The 16,851-nt window shown below is 35.8% G+C and overlaps 1 protein-coding gene across 1 annotated transcript; it reads left to right on the forward strand.

Annotated features, from left to right (window-relative positions):
- The first annotated feature begins 553 nt into the window (after positions 1 to 553).
- On the forward strand, positions 554 to 16,124 carry THAP9 (THAP domain containing 9). The gene is made up of 4 exons (XM_030819075.1): positions 554 to 744; positions 2,140 to 2,443; positions 3,602 to 3,752; positions 13,121 to 16,124. The coding sequence occupies exons 2-4, from the start codon at positions 2,296 to 2,298 to the stop codon at positions 15,099 to 15,101; spliced, it is 2,280 nt and encodes a 759-aa protein (XP_030674935.1). The 5' UTR covers positions 554 to 744; positions 2,140 to 2,295; the 3' UTR covers positions 15,102 to 16,124.
- The last annotated feature ends 727 nt before the right edge of the window (positions 16,125 to 16,851 follow it).

The raw sequence follows: 16,851 nt of genomic DNA on the forward strand, positions 1-16,851 counted from the left end.
TCCCCAGTAGCTGGGATTACAGGCACCCGCCACCACGTCCGGCTAATTTTTTGTATGTTTAGTAGAGATGGGGTTTCACCATGTTGTCCAGGCTGGTCTTGAACTCCTGACCTCTGATCCTCCCGCCTCAGCCTCCCAAAGTGCTGGGATTACAGGCATGAGCCATTGCGCCCAGCCAGGCTCTGCTTCTTAAAAGGAAGAGTACCAAATAGTTTAAAATCAGCACAGGAAAGGAAAAGATGCATATATTCTTTAACCATTTAAATTTGAGAAAATTCTGTTAAGTGTAGGAAGTGAAGACAAAATATAGTAGGATTTTTAATATGAGAATTGCCCCTCTATGATTGACAAAGACAAAATCAGATATTGAACTTCTGGATTAAAAAAAAATCAAAGAACTTTGAAAAATGAACTAAGTAAATTAAACTTTTAATTCACTTGGCTTTATGTTTCTATAAAGCAGTAAAATAATAGATGGGTTTATATAATACTACTGTAATCTACTATAATGTTTTCATGTTAATGGAACTTTAATGTGATTGCCATAGATTTCCAACTGATACCATACAGCGCTCAAAATGGATCAGGGCTGTTAATCGTGTGGACCCCAGAAGCAAAAAGATTTGGATTCCAGGACCAGGTGCTATACTGTGTTCCAAACATTTTCAAGAAAGTGACTTTGAGTCATATGGCATAAGAAGAAAGCTGAAAAAAGGAGCTGTGCCTTCTGTTTCTCTATACAAGGTATTTAAATGTAGGTGTAAGTCAACAAAATGAAAATTTACAGAGCCTTTAAAAATCAAGATAGCCCCCATTATAGCTAGAATTTGCAGACAAAAAAAAATCCCAAGTCTTAAATCCAGTAATAGATTTTAAATGCTTTGAAAATTTTTTTAAAAAATTATATATATTAGCATTTGTTCTGGAGCTTTTAAAAAACTATATAAATGCAAATCATTTGTCTAGATATATATAAAGATTACTAAGCAATTGCAAAAATCAACTGGTAGATATAAATAGCCTTAGAATACAGGCTTTTGTTAAGTATGAGACAGCTTTCACAGTACTTTGAAATTATCTATGTTTTTCGGTTCCTCCTAATAATGTTATTTATCTTGATCAAAAATATACCTAATTGTTAACATTGATACAGGAAGTATGTGGGAAATAATGAAACTTTCTATGAGTGAGTCACCAATATTGGTATGATACTCTTCTGTTTCCTATGACTGTTTTTATTTTATCCTTTTACCCCTTAACCACAACTCTGACACATGGGCTTTCACTTTCTGCACAGTCTGTAATAGTCACCTAACTGTTCTATCCTGACACTAGCCTTGCTTTCCTCTTAATCGTCAGAGTCTTCTTTCAGTATTGGTTTGTCTCATTCCCCTATTCGGAAGTATTTAGTTAATGTCAAATTCAAACTCACCAAGTTCTAAGAGCTTCCTATTAACTGATTTGTACATTTATAACTGCCCTGAATTCTTTTTTCAAACCATATATACTTACTATATATGTGATAAATTTGCCTGCTTTCATACTTTTGTGTAAAATCAATAATGGCTGCCATGTATTGAGAGCTACAGTAGTCCAGGCATTGTACTAGGAGATTTACATAAATTCTTATATTGTATCTTCAGAAGAATCCTGTATTATTATCCACATTTTACAGATGAGGACACAAGGGATTGTAGAGCTTATGTGACAGCTAATTGAGGGAGTTAAGATTCAAACCCAGGTCAGTCTTAATTCCAAAGCCATGCTTTGTCCACTATGCCTTCTTTTTTGCACAAATAACTTCTCTGTCACCTTCATTAACCATGTTATTGTACCTTCTAAGAACTGCTTAAAACTCACTTCCATGAAGCCATCCCAGTTTATTACCACCTTTCTCTAGTTACTTTATTTCAGAAACTTTCAACATCAGATTACTATTTCTGTGTAGTGCAAAAAAAAAAAAGCCTGTTTATATTACCCTATAAACTATACATTAAAACATTCAGAGATTATGACCTTTTCTTTCCTAACTAACTCTCCACAGCAACCAGATTAGTGCTTTGTATTTAGGGTATTTTTACAGATACTCTTCTATGTGATTATTTCTAAAATAACTTTAATTTTATATATCTGTCATAGATTCCTCAAGGTGTACATCTTAAAGGTAAAGCAAGACAAAAAATCCTAAAACAACCTCTTCCAGACAATTCTCAAGAAGTTGCTACTGAGGACCATAACTATAGTTTAAAGACACCTTTGGCGATAGGTGCAGAGAAACTGGCTGAGGTGCAACAAATGTTACAAGTGTCCAAAAAAAGACTTATCTCCGTAAAGAACTACAGGATGATCAAGAGGAGAAAGGGTTTACGATTAATTGATGCACTTGTAGAAGAGAAACTACTTTCTGAGGAAACAGAGTGTCTGCTACGAGCTCAATTTTCAGGTACTTCCCCCTCTTAACCTGTAGTATTTACAAAAATAGCTATTTTTCTGAGGTACCATTAAGTATTTATTTTGTTCTTGCCTATGAAAACATGCTTTCAGTTGGGAAGTGAAAGTCTCAGTAGCTTAAGAAGAATGAAAATTAATCACCAAAATTCTTTTATATCTTATGGTTTTCCAGTTATAAAAGTAACATTTATTATAGGAAAAGCAAATAAATATTTAAGTAATTAAAATAATGTATAATCCCACTACCCAGAGATGAAACCATATGGTTTATACCATTTTCTGTTCTGCACTTTTCACTTTTTGTAGTAGCTCTTACCCATTTGCTACTGCAAATTCATCATAAACAGTTTTAACTGCTACATAATTTTACCAAAGTCTTTTTGCAGTAGAGTTGTACTAGTTTGCAAAATTTCTTTGAGCTTGGAAATTGTGTATCTCCACATTTTTTTCTAAAATATTGTATAGAGTAGACTATAAACCCATGGAAAGGCTACTTAGTCCTCCTTGTGAACTAAGATATTTGAAAAAGGGCAAAATAAAAATTGCCAACTTATTCTCTGATGAAAGCAGCAGAGATTTGGACTTATATTCTAGGAAAAGAGAAATGTGTTCTGTTTTTAGAAAAGAATAGCTATCTCCAAAGGAGGAGAATATTTTATGTTTTTCCAAGAGGAGACTAGAGGTCATAAATAGGAATCCCCACCAGGAACAGAATTTTTTTTTTTCTCTCGATATTAGGCAAGATGGTCTGTTTAGTCTGAATAGTACCCTATCCCCAGAAATGTTTTTCATATCTAATTTTCACCCTCAGATAAATAGTAAGCAGGGAACAAAATAAAATAAATAAATGTCCTCATTTTATTTTCTTTTCAGTTCCTCTAAAAATCTCTCCTCTCAGGCTGCCACTGAACAGTAAAACATAATTCAAGTTGAGAATTTTTTCTTCCCTCTAGTGAAATGATTCCAGATGAACCGAATAAATTGGTCAAGGGGCCCTAAGTGGATATTAACCTCTGAATAGACTTAATTAAAATGCAACTATATTTGTATTTGAATTTTGATGCCCAGTGCATTTTATATCCAAATGCTATAATCTGTACCTGAAAATTTTACTATTCATCACAAAGAATAAAAAAATTTATTTTAACAGATTTTAAGTGGGAGTTATATAATTGGAGAGAAACAGATGAGTACTCCACAGAAATGAAACAATTTGCATGTACACTCTACTTGTGCAGTAGCAAAGTCTATGATTATGTAAGAAAGATTCTTAAGCTGCCTCATTCTTCCATCCTCAGAACGTAAGTGAATTACTTTTTTATTTTTTAAAAGTGTCTTTCTTGTCACGACATCTTGTTGATTGCATGTTAATTACTCTTTAGATGTTAAACCATACTATTCTTTTGTTGCATTTTACTTATTAAGGCTATTCGTACTCATACTCCCATTTAAAAAAAGAAAAAATGGACTAATGAAAAAATGGACTTCCATTATTAGCCCATTTTTGTTTTTCAAAAACTTCTAGGTGGTATTTGCCTATTATCACAACAGCAATATTTTCACTAACAAAATGAAGACACATAGTATGACAAGTTTTTTGCATCTCCCAGACACTCTGGGTGGATAAAATTTGAATCCTGAAATATTGGAATTTCTAGTATACTTCAGTAGTTTAATATCTGACGATCCTGGAAAATCTAGAACAGTTCCGGATTGATCGCCATTGGTCTTAGGCAAAGCACAAAAAAATCTGCATTTTTCATAAGCACTGCAGTTGATGCCAATGTAGGTTGTCCAGGGAACAGATTTTGATAAATAATTTTTTAGGATTTGTGATTAAAATGGATAGATATAATTCTCTTAGTGTGGAGCAAATAACAATGATTTTCTAGTAATGTCTTATAAATTTAATAGTGAATTCTTAATTTTTACTGTTTTTACCACTAGTTTTATAGATTCCTTTTTTTTTTTTTTTTTTCTTTGGAGACTGAGTCTTGCTTTGTTACCCAGGCTGCATGCAGCGCAGTAGCATGATCTCGGCTCACTGCAACCTTGCCTCCCAGGTTCAAGCAATTCTATGCCTCAGCCTCCTACTGAGTAGTTGGGATTACAGGCACGTGCCACCACACCTAGCTACTATTTTGTATTTTTAGTAGAGACGGGGTTTCGCTTTGTTGGCCAGGCTGATCTCGAACCCCTGGCCTCAAGTGATCTACCCGCCTTGGCCTCCCAAAGTGCTGTGATTATAGGCATGAGCCACCATGCCCAGCCTAGTTTTACAGATTCCTTTTTCTTTTTGAGATGGAGTCTTGCTCGCTCAGGCTAGAGTGCAGTGGTGCGAGATCTTGGCTCACTGCAACCTCCGCCTCCCAGGTTCGACCCATTCTCCTGCCTCAGCCTCCTGAGTAGCTGGGATTACAGGCGTCCACCACTGCACCCAGCTAATTTTTATATTTTTAGTAGAGGTGGGATTTCACCATGTTGGCCAGGCTGATCTCGAACTCCTGATCTCGTGATCCACCCATCTTGGCCTCCCAAAGTGCTGGGATTGCAGGCATGAGCCACTGTGCCCAGCCCAGATTCCTTTATAAAAAATTGTAGATTTTCCTCTATACACACTATTACAATAATACTACCAATAAAAGATTTAAAAATAATTGACCTTCAGAGTGGGCTGCTCTTCTAATTGACCTTCAGAGGGCTGGTCTTTTAAAAAAATTTAAAGAGGAAAAATTTATTATTCCCATACATTATATATAAATGATTACTGTTAACATTTAGAGTATTTCCTTCCTGTGTGTGTGTGTGTGTGTGTGTGTGTGTGCACTTAGATTTATTAGTGTTTACATAGTTATGATCTTTTGTACATAAATTTCCAACCAGCCTTTTATTACTTTATTATGTATGCCTTTTATCTATAACGTTATTTTGAACTCTTTATAGACAAGTTTTAATAGCTGCATGATATCAGGTAGTCCTGCCCTACTTAACTCTGACATTCTCCAGCTATTGGACATTTCTGTTGTTTCCATTTTGGGGTTATAATTGTTTTTTCATATATTTTGATGAACATTTGTATATAAGGCTTACTCTTTCATAATGTGATTTTACCATTCTAGCTGGATATTATACTTATTTATAAATATTCACTTTTTGCTAAGCAAGAGAGTTTTATAGGTACTGTGTTGATAATTTCTCCTCCTATACCTTTTTGGTTTTTTTGTTTTCTGATTGATAGTTGTACATATTCTGGGGGTACATTTGATATTTTGATACATATATATAATTTGTAATGATCAAATCAGGGTAATTAAAATTCCATCATTTATAAATCCAAACATTTATCTTTTCTTTGTGCTGAGAAGCATATACCTTTTTAATCTCTTCTACACTGGTTTTAAAGCATTACTTAATGGTATTTCACTATGGTTTATATAAGAGATTTCATGTAACTTCTTATCTTTTTTTTTTCATGGTTTTCTTCATTTCCCATAGTTCTGCATCAACTCCTAGATTAAATCTTCCTGGTAATTCCAGCTCACATTTATCTTTTCTCTCTTCACATCATTTTGCATTTTGACCTTTGCTGTAACATTATATATTTAGATTTATAATTCCAATACTCAAACAGTTGCTCATTTCTTTAGGTACTTTGCCTATAAGTAAGGTATATTGTTTAGTATGATAGTAATATATGTTTGTTATAAAACATTCAAACAGTATATAAGTACATAAATACCAGAAAGTGAAAAACACAGTACTTCCCTTCCCCTAATCCCGCAAGATAACTACAATTAGCAGTTTTGTGTATATCCTCCAAGTTAAAAAAAAAAAAAACTATTTACCTACCAATGAAATTTTGTTTTAGTGGCCATATAGTGTTTGTTATATTAATGGTATATAGAGCTTCCGTTTATTTTCTTACATTAATGTAAGATTATATTATATTAATATAAGATTCTTATATTAATGGTATATACGTTTCCATTTATTTTCCCATATATAAAAAGTGATGTTTTTAACACAGTTATCTTAAGTATTAGATCTTTATAATCATTATATTTAATATTTATTCAATAAATATTTATTGATCAGGAGCGGCCAGTGAGGCAGGAGGAAAACCAGGAGATTGTGATGGCCTGGAAGCCAAGTGTAGAAAGTATTTCAAGGAGGGAGTAGTCCACTATGTCAAATGCTGCTGGGAGATCAGGTAAGATGAGGACAGAGAATTGACCATTGGATTTTGCAAGATGAAGGTCATTGAAGACCATGACAAAAGCAGTTATAGTAGAGTGGTGGAGAGGTAAACCTGGCTGGAGTGGGATTAAGAGAGACTAAAGGTGAAGAAGCAGAGAAAATGATTGTGGGCTCTTCCATGGAGTTTTGCTATGAAGGAGAGCAGAGATGGGTCTGTAGGTAGAAAGGAACATGCATTGAGGGGAGGGTGTTCGTTGAGACGGCAGATGTCCCAGCATGTTTGCATGTTTATGGGAATGATCCAAGAGAGAAAAGAAAATTGGCGATGTGTAAGAGAAATGATAATTGCAGAGGATGACATCCTTGCACCACTGTGGAAGGAAGTATGACCTTAAGGTATTGGGACAGTTCATCCATTGAAACAGGAAGAAAGGCAGAAGTACAGATATAGTAGATTAACAGATTTGGTAGTAGGAAAAAGTTTTGTCTTTTAAAAAGATGGGGTCTCGGCTGGGCGCGGTGGCTCATACCTGTAATCCTAGCACTTAGGGAGGCTGAGGCGAGCGGATCACGAGGTCAGGAGATTGGGACCACCCTGGCTAACACGGTGAAACCCCATCTCTACTAAAAAAAATAAAAAAAAATTAGCCGGGCATGGTGGCAGGCGCCTGTAGTCCCAGCTACTCAGGAGGCTAAGGCAGGAGAATGACGTGAACCTAGGAGGCGGAGTTTGCAATGAGCCAAGATTGCACCACTGCACTCCAGCCTGGGTGACAGAGTGAGATTCCATCTCAAAAAAAAAGATGGGGTCTCACGGTTTTGCCTAGATTGGCCTTGAACTTCTGGGCTCAAGCAGTCGTCCAGTCAGCCTCCCTGAGTAGCTAGAACTACAGACATGCACCACCACACTCAGCAGGAAAATGAGTTTTTATTGCATTGCTTCTGTTTTCTCAAATAAAGTTATTAACTGAGAGTTGAGGAGGAAGGCATTAGATTTGGGAAGAAAGGAGAAAATGTGACCAGTCACCGACCAGGAAAAGTAAGTAACTAGAAAAATGCAGTACCAGATTTGTGGTCAAAACTGTTGTCTTTCCCTCCATAATGATGGAAAAACAATTAGATGGTTAACAATTAGACGATGACAGACCAAACTAGCCTTAAATTTTTTTAAAACCCTTGGTTTGGTTAGATAGGGTGCCTCATGAATTTCTAATTGTCTATGTCTTTCTCTAGTCTTAGCTACATCAGATATTTCTCTGATTTTCTCTTTACTGATGTTGGATCCTTTTTCAGTTCTCCCTGGATTCTTTATATCCAAAACTTTCCCAAAGCTGTGTTTTTTACAATTTTCAGTGTTTGGGGTCTTTAAGGTAATTTATTTTCACAAATCCTTTGAAATTAAGTCTTTTTTTTTTTTTTTTTTTTTTTTTTTTAGACGGAGTCTTGCTCTGTCCCCCAGGCTGGAGTGCAGTGGCGCGATCTTGGCTCACTGCAAGCTCCGCCTCCCGGGGTTCACGCCATTCTCCTGCCTCAGCCTCCCGAGTAGGGACTACAGGCGCCCGTCAACACGCCCGGCTAATTTTTTGTATTTTTAGTAGAGACGGGGTTTCACCCTGTTAGCCAGGATGGTCTCGATCTCCTGACCTTGTGATCCGCCCGCCTCGGCCTCCCAAAGTGCTGGGATTACAGGCTTGAGCCACCGCGCCCGGCCTGAAATTAAGTCTTAATATCCTTAACTTTCCTTGTTATAATAGTGATATATTTAGTGAGATCTTGGTCATAGATAGAAAATGCTGGCACAGCTGCTCCTTATTTATATTTCCTCTGTTTCTAATTTTTGGTTTATATTCACTGCAGTTTAGTAAACCAACTCCCTCTATAGGTTACCTGCTGTGAGAGAATCAAAAGTAACAGCAGCGGGAGTAGCTAAAAGTCTTAACAGAAAAACATTTAGCACTGTAGATCTCTAGGACTGTATTTTTCCCAGGCAGAATTTTAGGCCACCCAAGTGACTCCCTATAATCATTCCGTAACTAAGTTATTATATATTGGTTTGTTAATTTAAAATATCATGTTGATGAGAGTATAAATGAAAATTGCTTTGAACTTTTGCAAGGACAATTTGGGAATATGAATTGTAAATTGACCCACCCAATTATGTGCAGCTGAAATCCAAAATTTGTCTTTAATTTCTTATTAAAATATAAGTAAGTTTACCTTGGCATGCTATTCCTAGGAATTACACAAATGACATAAATATGTATATGTGTATGGGTGCACATGCATACATATACACATTGTGGTACTATTATCTAAAAATTTGAAATTATCAAGATGTCTTTCAATTTGAGTTGGTTATTTTTCATTTAACTATACTGTGGTATATACTGTGTACACATTTAAAATGTTGCTGTAGGTTGATATTTAAGGGCGTGTAAAAATATGTGAAACATAAATTACCATTAAGTGAAAAATAGGTTCAGTATACAATTTTGAAAATTATATCTAGGTATGTATACATAAAGACATTAACAGTAACTTTTACTTTCTTCTTTATACTTTTTGTATTAAGTTTTTTTACAAAGAAGAATGTGTCTTTGTGATCAAAAGAAATTTTTTTTATTTTCAGAGATGAAAAGAGATTTAAAGGAGAAATTGTCTCCTTCCTTACCATTCTAACTCATGAACTTGGTTTGGATATGCCTACTCTTTCTTATAAAAACTTTAAAAAATAAATCAACAAATCCACATATCATTCTGCTTCATGTTCATGACATTGTTCTAGTAGCTGTAGATATTCAGATACCATTGAGATTTCCATTTAAAAATCAAACTCAGCAGCACATAAGTTGGTTGTTTTTTTAACCCCATTTAAAATAAAATTACATAGGGACATTAAGTGCTTTGTTATAGATGTACCACATATGCAACACAGTTAGCATCCTTGGTGCTCATTTGAGAATCCTAATGTAAAAAAAATAAATTTTAAACAATTAAAATTCGGTGACACACTTGGAAAGAGCTTTCAGCATTCTAGTGTGCTGTAGTACTGCTATACTGTTGAGTCATTGTCTTACTATTTTTTTCTTTTTTTTTAAATCTTTTGATTTTAGGTTCAGGGGTACATGTGAAGGTTTGTTACATAGGTAAACTCATGTCACAGGGGTTTGTTGTACAGATTATTTCATCCCAACCTCCACCCTCGAGTAGACCCCAGGGTCTGTTGTTTTCTTCCTTGTGTATAAGTTCTCATCTTTTTTTTTTTTTTTTTTTTTTTTGAGACAGAGTTTCGCTCTGTTGCCCAGACTGGAGTGTAGAGTGTAGTGGTGTAATCTTGGCTCACTGCAACCTTCACCTCCCAGGTTCGAGTGATTCTCCTGCCTCAGCCTCCCAAGTAGCTGGGATTATAGGCACACACCACCAAGCCTGGCTAATTTGTGTATTTTTAGTAGAGATGGGGTTTCACCATATTGGCCAGGCTGGCCTCAAACTCCTGACCTCAGGTCATCTGCCTCCCTTGGCCTCCCAAAGTGCTGGGATTACAGGCGTGAGCCACCATGCCCAGCCAAGTTTTCATCATTTAGCTCCCACTTATAAGTGAGAACATGCAGTATTTGGTTTTCTGTTCCTGTTAGTTTGCTGAGGATAATAGCCTTCAGCTCCATCCATGTTGCTGCAAAAAACATGATCTTATTTTTTTTTATGGCTACATAGTATTCCATGGTGTGTTATGTACTACATTTTCTTTATTCAGTGTGTCATGGATGGAGATTCAGGTTGATTCCGTGTTTTGCTATTGTGAATAGTGCTGCAGTGAAAATTTGCATGCATGTGTCTTCATGGCAGAATAATTTATATTCCTCTGGGTATATAACCAGTAATGGGATTGCTGGATAAAATCATAGTTCGCTTTTAGCCCTTTGAGGAATCACTTTCCACAATAATTGAATTAATTTACACTCCCACCAACAGTGTATAAGTAAGTTTTCCCAGTTCTCCACAATCTTGCCAGCATCTATTATTTGTTGACTTTTTAATAATAGTCATTCTGACTGGTGTGGGATAGTATCTCATTGCGGTTTTGATTTGCATTTCTCTTAATGATTGGTGATGTTGAGCTTTTTTTCATGTGCTTGTTGGTGGCATGTATGTCTTTTGAAAAGTGTGTGTTCATGTCCTTTGCCCACTTTTTAACAATTTTCTCTTGTAAATTTAAGTTCCTTATAGATGCTGGATATTAGGCTTTTGTCAGATGGACAGTTTGCAAATATTTTCTCCCATTCTGTAGGATGTCTGTTTACTGTTGACATTTTCTTTTGCTGTGCAGAAGCTCTTTAGCTTAATTAGATCCCACCTGTCAATTTTTGCTTTTGTTATGATTGCTTTGGTGTCTTTGTCATGAAATCTTTTACCGTTCCTATGTCCGGGATGGTATTGCCTCGGTTGCCTTCCAGGGTTTTTATAGTTTTGAGTTTTACATGTAAGTCTTTAATCCATCATGAGCTAATTTTTGTATGTGGTGTAAGGGTCCAGCTTCAGTCTTCTGCATATGGCTAGCCAGTTACCCCAGCACTATTTATTGAATAGGGAGTCTTCCCTTTCGCTTGTTTTTGTCAGCTTTGTCGAAGATCAGATTGTCATAGGTGTGTGGCCTTATTTCTGGTTTGCCCTATTTTAATATACAAACAACAGATACTTTTGTCTTCTAAACAGATTATAACCTACTTATAGTCAAGGTATGTCTTTTGCCATCCTGTAAGTATGTTATTGTTTTGTTTTGAGACAGTTTTGCCTCGTCACCCAGGCTGGAGTGCAGTGGCACAATCTCGGCTCACTGCAACCTCTGCGTCCCATGTTCAAGCACTTCTCCTGCCTCAGCCTCCTGAGTGGCTGGGATTACAGGTGCGTGCCACCGTGCCCAGCTAATTTTTGTATTTTTAGCAGAGATGAGGTTTCACCATGTTGGCCAGGCTGGTCTCGAACTCCTGCCCTCAGATGATTTGCCCACCTCAGCCTCCCAAAGTGCTGGGATTATAGGCATGAGCCACCATGCCTGGCCTATAAGTGTGTTTTTCAAACCTATTAATGCATCATGAAATTAGTGGGTCATAATTGCCATTTAAGTATATATAAATATATTTATATTTATCTAAACTATTACAGTCATCCCTTGGTATATGTGGGGGATTGGTTCTAGGACACCCCCAACTTGTGCCAGTATACCAAAATCCATGCATACACAAGTCCTGTAGACAGTCCTGCAGAAACTATGTATATGAAAATTTGGCTGTCTGTATATGCAAGTTTTGCATCCTATAAATACTGTATTTTCTCTCCATGCATTTGGTTGAAAAAAAAGTCATGTGTAAGTGTACCCATGCCGTTTAGTTCAGAAGTCAACTCTGTGTGTGTGTGTTTGTGTGTGTAGTGTATATGTTATTTCATATATGTGTAAGTTCGTAGTATGTACTAAGGGTGAATTTTGTTTATGAAACTTCTGGTGGCACCTAAAGTATTTGGAAAGCCCTATCCCAAAATACTTAGGGAAGAACATTAAACTCTCAATTAAGCAGAGGTCAGCTGTCCAGGAAGAAGCCTTGATTGCCTTAGAATATAGCCAAAAAATCAGAAATTTAACTTAACAGACATTTGAGTTACAAAAGTATATGTTACAGGTGAACATCCTAGTCTCTCCCTCAGAATCCCTTTAGTTTTAGACAATTATTAAACATGGCTGTTTTCTTTCCTGATCTATAACAAGTTAGAAAGAGTAAACTAGAAGTAAGAAGAATTCCAGAGATAGACACCATTATAGGAAGAAAATAATTAGCAGTCTGAGAAGAGCAGGGATACTATGAAAGAACTCCTAAGATAGTAGCACAGGTAGGTTGTATAGGGGTGCAGATGCACACTTGTTATATGCCTTTAAGGGTATAATTTTGAGGCTGTAAAGAGTGAGAAATGCACTAAACCCGTGGGCATCAGGAAAGCCAGGTTTCACATTTGTTCATAACTAACAGTACATTATGGGCCAGGTCGCTTAACCTCTCCCTCTGTCCCAGTTTCCTAATCTGTAAAATGAGGTAGATGTGCTAGATGTTCTCAAAGTTCCTTCACATTCAGCAGTTTTCTCGTTTCAGTGAATTTACAGGTAAGACTTGTTTATGATTTACAATATAAAAAGATCAGTTAGAACAAACTGGTTAGTTGGTTTACTTTTTAAAGAATAAATGAGAAATTAAAAATATGTTGGATGTTTGCATCTTAAAATACTACTTTGTGTTTCTAAGTTTCTCTTACTATTTTATTGTAACGATGAATTTACCATTGAAAATGTCTATAGAATTTGGCTGCTTATATACTTGGCTTTATTTCTACAGGGATGGGAGACTACTTTAATAGTGCTTAAGGCATTTTCCCATTTGTCTTTTTATTTCTCTTTGAGTTTTCTTTCACTTTTTATATATTCTAGGTGGTTATCCAAATGCCAACCCAGTCCAGGTTTCAACAGCAACATTTTTTGTTTTCTTCAACGAAGAGTAGAGAATGGAGATCAGCTCTATCAATACTGTTCATTGTTAATAAAAAGTATACCTCTCAAGCAACAGCTTCAGTGGGATCCTAGCAGTCACAGTTTGCAGGGGTTTATGGACTTTGGTCTTGGAAAACTTGATGCTGATGAAACGCCACTTGCTTCAGAAACTGTTTTGTTAATGGCAGTGGGTATTTTTGGCCATTGGAGAACACCTCTTGGTTATTTTTTTGTAAACAGAGCATCTGGATATTTGCAAGCTCAGCTGCTTCGACTGACTATTGGTAAACTGAGTGACATAGGAATCACAGTTCTGGCTGTTACATCTGATGCCACAGCACATAGTGTTCAGATGGCAAAAGCATTGGGGATACATATTGATGGAGACGACATGAAATGTACATTTCAGCATCCTTCATCTTCTAGTCAACAGATTGCATACTTCTTTGACTCTTGCCACTTGCTAAGATTAATAAGAAATGCATTTCAGAATTTTCAAAGCATTCAGTTTATTAATGGCATAGCACATTGGCAGCACCTTGTGGAGTTAGTAGCACTGGAGGAACAGGAATTATCAAATATGGAAAGAATACCAAGTACACTTGCAAATTTGAAAAATCATGTACTGAAAGTGAATTGCGCCACCCAACTCTTTAGTGAGAGTGTAGCCAGTGCATTAGAATATTTGCTATCCTTAGACCTGCCACCTTTTCAAAACTGTATTGGTACCATCCATTTTTTACGTTTAATTAACAATCTATTTGACATCTTTAATAGTAGGAACTGTTATGGAAAGGGACTTAAAGGGCCTCTGTTGCCTGAAACTTACAGTAAAATAAACCACGTGTTAATTGAAGCCAAGACTATTTTTGTTACATTATCTGACACTAGCAATAATCAAATAATTAAAGGTAAGCAAAAACTAGGATTCCTGGGATTTTTGCTCAATGCTGAGAGCTTAAAATGGCTCTACCAAAATTATATTTTCCCAAAGGTCATGCCTTTTCCTTATCTTCTGACTTACAAATTCAGTCACGATCATCTGGAATTATTTCTAAAGATGCTTAGGCAGGTATTAGTAACAAGTTCTAGCCCGACCTGCATGGCATTCCAGAAAGCTTACTATAATTTGGAGACCAGATACAAATTTCAAGATGAAGTTTTTCTAAGCAAAGTAAGCATCTTTGACATTTCAGTTGCTCGAAGGAAAGACTTGGCGCTTTGGACAGTTCAAAGTCAGTATGGTGTCAGCGTTACAAAGACTCTCTTTCATGAAGAGGGTATTTGTCAAGACTGGTCTAATTGTTCACTAAGTGAGGCATTACTAGACCTGTCAGATCATAGGCGAAATCTCATCTGTTATGCTGGTTATGTTGCAAACAAGTTAACAGCTCTTTTAACTTGTGAGGACTGCATCACTGCACTGTATGCATCGGATCTCAGAGCCTCTAAAATTGGGTCACTATTAATTGTTAAAAAGAAAAATGGTTTGCATTTTCCTTCGGAAAGTCTGTGTCGGGTCATAAATATTTGTGAGCGAGTTGTAAGAACCCATTCAAGAATGGCAATTTTTGAACTAGTTCCTAAACAAAGGGAATTGTATCTTCAACAGAAAATATTATGTGAGCTTTCTGGGCATATTGACCTTTTTGTAGATGTGAATAAGCATCTCTTTGATGGAGAAGTGTGTGCCATCAATCACTTTGTCAAGTTGCTAAAGGATATAATAATCTGTTTCTTAAATATCAGAGCTAAAAATGTTGCACAGCATCCTTTAAAACATCATTCAGAGAGAACTGATACGAAAACTTTATCAAGGAAACACTGGTCATCTCTACAAGATTATAAATGTTCAAGTTTTGCTAATACCAGTAGTAAATTCAGGCATTTGCTAAGTAACGAGGGATATCCATTCAAATGAGAGACCTAAAATATATTAACATTTTCATTAAGAATACTTGATCAACATTTTTTAAAGTTCAATTTACCATATTTTATAAATTGACCATTCTGCACAGTGGACAAGTTTGCAATTCTGACCTAAAATTTCAAATTCTGCATATCACAAAATCTGCTTATACTTTTGGTATGGCTTGCAGCATTTATGAGTTTTCCAAAATATAGAAAGCAATAGGTCAGTAAGAGCAGACTAGCCAACAGGTACTGTCTTTGAATTTACTACTATAAGACTAAGCAGTGTTACTGGACACAGTTTTAACTTGTTCAATCTGCTTCAAAAACAAGAAAAACAACAATGAGTTATCAAAACATTGACTCCTTTTATGACTAGACTACATTTCTAAAAGATCTTTGGTCTACGATTCTTAAGAATATTGACAATACCTACAAAACTTTGAAGATAACTTTTACTTAAATATGAAAACTGTAGTTTGAAAATTAGGCTCAAGCAAATATCAAATACTGCAAAAATCCCCTAAAATAGAAGTGCTTAAACTTTGTCAGGCAGAAGGTAAAGTACATGAGCCATGAGATTCTTCCTTGTGCTGCAGCCACGCTGGGGAGTGCAGTCTGGAAAGAACATACCTAATGTGTGTTTCACTATCCTTTATCTCTGAACTTTGAAATATTACTTTTGAATAATAGGCTGGACACTTAGTTTGACTTGAAAGAGCTCAGTGCTCATCAGAAAACAGGGAGAAACCTAATCTGAAGATGGAAGCATACTAAGGACAATTTTCTCCACTCACATCCACATTTGAAAAGAGGAACAGAAAAACATAGGTAACTCTAGTTTCACAAATGAGGATAGTTTAACGGATAAAAGAAACAAGCACATTATTCACCTGTGTTGTAAAACATCTACTCTTTTTTGTCACTGAATAAGTGTTCCCAAAGTACAGTTAATCCTAATATGAAAACTTAGAATTGTAAAAGATTAACGATAACGTAAAAGTATATTAATTAAAATTCCCCTTACAAAGTATATTTTGATGTTTGTTTATTCTACCTCAAACAAAGGCTTAAGTTTTGAAGTGTAACCAGTTTATACTTCGTGTTATACAAAACTTACTGCTGAGAAGTCTGAATATTGTGCTTTTTGTTGTTTGTAAATAGAATTGAATTTAAATACACCAGGATAAATCTTATTTAAAGGAAGCCTGTTTGTAAATCACCAACTTTAACTTATTGCTTACATAAATCCAAGCTCTGTACCTGATCTTTATGTAAAGCAAGATTCATATGTGTAGTATCTAATGCCTTTTGGTGTTACATTTGACTAATATACAAATGTCTATATTTTAGTGTTTTGCGTTATTCTTTAAGTGCTAGATAAATTGGAAAGAGATGGCCGATTGAGACAGTGAATATTCAAAAATTGGAAGGTCACAGATTTCTCTTAGATAAGAAGATAAGAATAGTCTCATCACTACATTTAGCCCAGTTAATTGCTCCTGCACTTGTGAAAGGGCTTGGAGTCTTATACCAGGTACGATACACTTTACAGTGAAATAAATTATTCATTCATATTTGATTTAGGGCAGTTTGGTTATAATTTCTACTTTGCATCTTGGCCATTTTTTTCTTCAGAGAAAAGCATTCCCTTTAAAAATTTATCCTACTTTCCAACAACTAGTGCTAGGAGAAATGGATATCCACATGCAAAAAAATTAACTCAAAATGAAGCAGACACCTAAATAGAAGAGGTAAGG

The sequence above is a fragment of the Nomascus leucogenys genome, chromosome 9 (genome assembly GCF_006542625.1).
Source record: "Nomascus leucogenys isolate Asia chromosome 9, Asia_NLE_v1, whole genome shotgun sequence".
NCBI lineage: Eukaryota > Metazoa > Chordata > Mammalia > Primates > Hylobatidae > Nomascus > Nomascus leucogenys.